The sequence below is a fragment of the Dermacentor andersoni genome, chromosome 7 (assembly GCF_023375885.2).
Source record: "Dermacentor andersoni chromosome 7, qqDerAnde1_hic_scaffold, whole genome shotgun sequence".
In the NCBI taxonomy this organism is placed as follows: domain Eukaryota; kingdom Metazoa; phylum Arthropoda; class Arachnida; order Ixodida; family Ixodidae; genus Dermacentor; species Dermacentor andersoni.
The window spans coordinates 3,910,738-3,915,292 of NC_092820.1; the positions used below are offsets into that span (position 1 = coordinate 3,910,738).

The following is a 4,555-nucleotide window of genomic DNA, read 5'->3' on the forward strand; positions in this document are numbered from 1 at the left end:
GTGGAGTGCAGTCAGGTGGAGCGTCGAGCAATGTGCTGATCTTGCTGCTTACTTCTAGGGCCTGTTTGTACGATCGCTTACTGCCCACCTGTTCATTATACGGCCTTCGAGCTTGCTGGCCCACTGATCAAGGAGCGAGTAACCGACAGCGTACGGCGCCACAACTAAGTCTCGAGTGTGGGCGGTCAGCGATAACATATTCCCTGATGACTCATGGCAGTGGTGACGTTAGGAGCCTTGACGGTGCCAAAATCAGTAAAACGAATGACCAAAGCATGCTGGAGTGCAGTCCGGTGGAGCGTCGAGCAACGTGCTGACTTTGCTGCTTATTTCTAGGACCTGTCTTTCCGATCGCCTACTGCCCACCTGTTCACCTTACGGCCTGCTAGCTTGCTGGATTTCTGATCACGGAGCCAGTAACGGATAGCGTATGGCGCAACAGCTAAGCCACGTGTGTGGGCGGTCAGCGATACCATCTTCGCTGATGAATGTCGACAGCGGCGACGTCAAGAGCCTGGATGGTATCAATATCCATAAAACGAAGGACCAAACGATGCTGGATTGTATTTAGGTGGACCGTCGACCAACATGCTGATCTTGCTGCTTACTTCTAGGGCCTGTTTCTCTGATCGCCTACTGCCCACCTGTTCAACTTACGGCCTGCTTGCTTGCTGGACGGCTTATCAATGAGCAAGTAATGGATAGCGTACGGTGCAACAACTATGCCACGAGTGTGGGCGCACAGCGATAGCATCTTCGCTGATGTCTGACGGCAGCGGTGACGTCAGGAGCCTGGACTGTGCGAATGCCTATAAATAGAAGCACCAAGCGATGGTGGAGCGCAGTCTGGAGGAGCCTTGAACACCGTGTTGATCTTGCTGCTTATTTCTGGGGCCTGTTTCTGCGATGGCCTACTGCCCACCCATTTCTCTTGCGGCCTGCTACCTTGCTGGCCGGCTGATGAAGTAGCGAATAACATACAGCGTACGGTGCAACAAATATCTTACGAGTGTGTGAAGTCAGCGATAACAGCTTTGATGATAACTGACGCCATTGGTGACGTCAGGAGCCTGGACGGGGCCAAAACCTGTAAAAAGAAGGACAAAAGGAGGCTGCAGTGAAGCCGGGTGGAGTGTCGAGCAACGTGCTGATCTTGCTGCTTACTTCTAGGGCCTGTTTCCCCAGTCGCCTACTGCACACCTGTTCAACTTAGGGCCTACTAGCTTGCTGACCGGGTGATCCACGAGCGAGTAACGAACAGCGTACAGGGCAACAACTAAGCCACGTCTCTGGGCTGTCAGCGATAACATCTTCGTTGATCACCAATGGGAGTGGTGACGTCATGAGCCTGAACGGTGCCAAAACCAATAAAGCGAAGGGCCAGAGGATGCTGGAGGGCAGTCCGGTGGAGCGTCGAGCAACGTGCTGACCTTGCTGCTTGCTTATAGAACCTCTTTCTCCGATCGCCTAATGCCCACTTCTTCACCTTAGGGCCTACTAGCTCGCTGACCGGGTGATCAACGAGCGAGTATCGGACAGCGTACGGCGCAAGAACTAAGCCACGAGTGTGGGCTGTCAGCGATATCATCTTGGCTGATGAATGACGGCAGCGGTGACGTCAGGAGCCTGGACGGTGCCTAAACGTATAAAACTGTCGCGTGGTTGGTGCCGCGCGGGGCACGAGCACGCAGGGACGGACCGAAACGTACAGCGGCTTGCTTGGACGCAAAGGGAATGCTCTCCCCTTTATTGGGCCCGAACATATATAGAGACACACACACAAACAGGGGGCGCCACACTCTGGTGGCAGCCTAACAAATGGGGCTGAACTGTGGCGACCTCTACATCTCCCCCCTTGAAGCATAGGAGGTTAGACGGGAGAGATTCAGGAAGCCAAACACGTCAAAAGTTTCACAAGTTCAAACGGCGCGGCGGAACAATAGGCCGGCCGTAACGTGTTCGTGTCACACCGTCACTGCGGTCCCTGGCTGCAGGGGACTGTTGCACAGACTGTTCGAGGGGGACCGTTGATTCCACGATGTTGGCAGGCCGAGGCTCCTGACAGCGAACTTGCTGCAGTGGTGGTGGTTCCTCTCCGGAGGCAGTAGGCCCGAAAGGCACTAGGTGACGCCGGTTGCGCTGTAGGGTGCCACCTCGCTCCGTTTCGACCACGTAGCTTCTTGGTCTTTGCCCCGGACTGAGGACCCTAGCCTGCACTTGATCAGGTCGCACCCAGACACGCTGACCTGTTTGGAGTGGCGGTAAGTCTCGAGCTCCATGATGCCTGTTGTAGTTGTCGGCCTGCTTTTGCTTGTAAGTCGCAGCATTGGCGACGACTTCTTTCGTTGGGGTCCAGTTGGGACATAGCTGGGAGCCTTGCTTTGGGACTCTGGTTCTGAGTTGACGCCCCATCAACAGCTGGGCTGGACTAAAGCCGTTGACTCCTGGAGTGTCCCTATAGCTGAGCAAAGCCAGATAAGGATCCTTTGACTTTCGAAACAGGTCCTTGATAGTACGCACCATCCTCTCCGCCTCTCCGTTCGATTGAGCGTAGTGTGGACTGCTGGTCCTGAATGACGCTGCGAATGCCGCGAACTCTTGCGACGAGAACGGTGGGCCGTTGTCTGACCTGACTTCTTGCGGGATTCCGTGGCGGGCAAAGATGGATTTGAGAGCGTCAATGACTGCCTGAGCTGTCGTGCTCCTCAGGGTCACCACCTCAGGAAACCTTGAGTAATAGTCCACCACCAGGATGAAAGTCTGGCCGTTGAGGTGGAACAAGTCCATTCCAAGGAATTCCCAGGGATGTCCAGTTAGGGCCGTGGAGAGCAGGGGCTCGGCAAAGCTCACGCGGGTGGAAGTGCACTGTTCACAGTTGGCAACGAGAGAGGCGATGTCTGTCGAGATATCGGGCTTCAACCGGATGTTGTACTCGTCCTTGAGAGTGCCCAATCCATTAAAGAGCTCGGCGTGCAGCGTCGCTTTTGATGTCCTGAGTTGATCAAGAAACCGAACTACTTGGAGAGCTTGGAGCGCTGGCAGTCCCAGAAGAGGCACAGTGAGAGACTGGATCACGTAGAGACGCTGACAGCTTGCTTTCCCTTGCCACCGAAGTCGTGCCACATACGAGCCCAGCACGCGCAGTGGCTGTCCTCCCGGGCCAGTGAGCAGAGTGCCGACTTGGTCGAGTTTGGCAGGCAAGGTAGGAAAGTCGCTGGGAACAGCAGATACTTCGACTCCGGAGTCGACTCTGAACTGCGCTGTGTAGTCGTCAACGGTGGCCTCGACGAACTTTGCCGAGGCGGGCGTCGCAACGGCGTTCAGGTGGACGGAGATTAGCTTGTACTGCTTGAACTTCCGCGAGCGGCATACTTCGGCGAAGTGGCCTTTCTTTTTGCAGAAGTTGCAGGTGGAGCGACGGGCCGGGCAGTCTGAACGTCGATGAGGCGCGCGGCCGCAGAATTCACATCTGGACGGCTCGCATGAGCGTTCTGCTTGCGGCTGCGGCGAACGAGGCTTAGCGCCTGAGCGATGACGAGAGGGGAACTTGTTAGCGTTTGCGGTGTCGAGGTTGAGCTCGCGGGAGTGTTCTGTGCGTCGGCGTCTGTCGGCGTCTTCGGATTGACGGGCTTGCGTCCAGGCGTCCAGTAGCGTCAACTTCGCGTTCCCGCACAGCTGGTCCGAGAGACGCGAGTCGCGGAGGCGGACGACGAACCGGTCGCGTACGAGCCTTTCTTCGACAGCAGCAGACGGATAGTTACAGCGCTTAACCATCCTGCGCAGTTCTGCGTAGTATGTGTCGGGCAGCTGAACGCGTCGGTGGAACCGTGACGATTCGTAAAGCTCGTTTGCCGGATGCACGAGGTGCTCAGTGAAGCGGGTGGCAACGGCTTGGTATGAAGCGAGCGACTAGGCGTCGAGCGAGAAAGTCTCGAGAAGCGGGCGGGCCTCCGGGCCCATGCAGTATAGTAACGAGCGTACCTGCATGCCTTGCGACGCGTGCGTCAGTCCTGTAACCGCTGCGTAGTCTTCGCAGCGGCTGAGCCATGTCGGCCACGTTGGCGGGTTCGCGAAGTCGAACGGTGCCGGCGGCTGGAAGTTGATGCCGTACAGTTTCGCCGGCTCGCCGGTCTCGAGAGACATCTTGGTGCGTTATCCGGCGACTTCTAACACCATGTCGCGTGGTTGGTGCCGCGCGGGGCACGAGCACGCAGGGACGGACCGAAACGTACAGCCGCTTGCTTGGACGCAAAGGGAATGCTCTCCCCTTTATTGGGCCCGAACATATATAGACACACACACACACACACAGGCGGCGCCACACTCTGGTGGCAGCCTAACAAATGGGGCTGAACTGTGGCGACCTCTACAAAAACGAAGGACCAAACGATGCTGGAGCGCAGTGTGATGGAGCGTCGAGCACCGTGCTGATCTTGCTGCTTACTTCTAGGGCCTGTTTGTACGATCGCCTGCAGCCCGCCTGTTCACCTTACGGCCTGCGACCTTGCTGGCTGGCTGATAAAGGAGCGAGTAAAGGACAGCGTACGGTGCAACA

The 4,555-nt window shown here is 56.8% G+C and overlaps 1 protein-coding gene across 1 annotated transcript; it reads right to left on the reverse strand.

Annotated features, from left to right (window-relative positions):
• Nucleotides 1-1,721: 1,721 nt before the first annotated feature.
• LOC140219483 (uncharacterized) lies at nt 1,722-3,774 on the reverse strand. The gene has a single exon (XM_072289291.1). It carries the CDS (start codon nt 3,772-3,774, stop codon nt 1,912-1,914), a length of 1,863 nt encoding a protein of 620 aa, XP_072145392.1. The 3' UTR covers nt 1,722-1,911.
• Nucleotides 3,775-4,555: the final 781 nt, after the last annotated feature.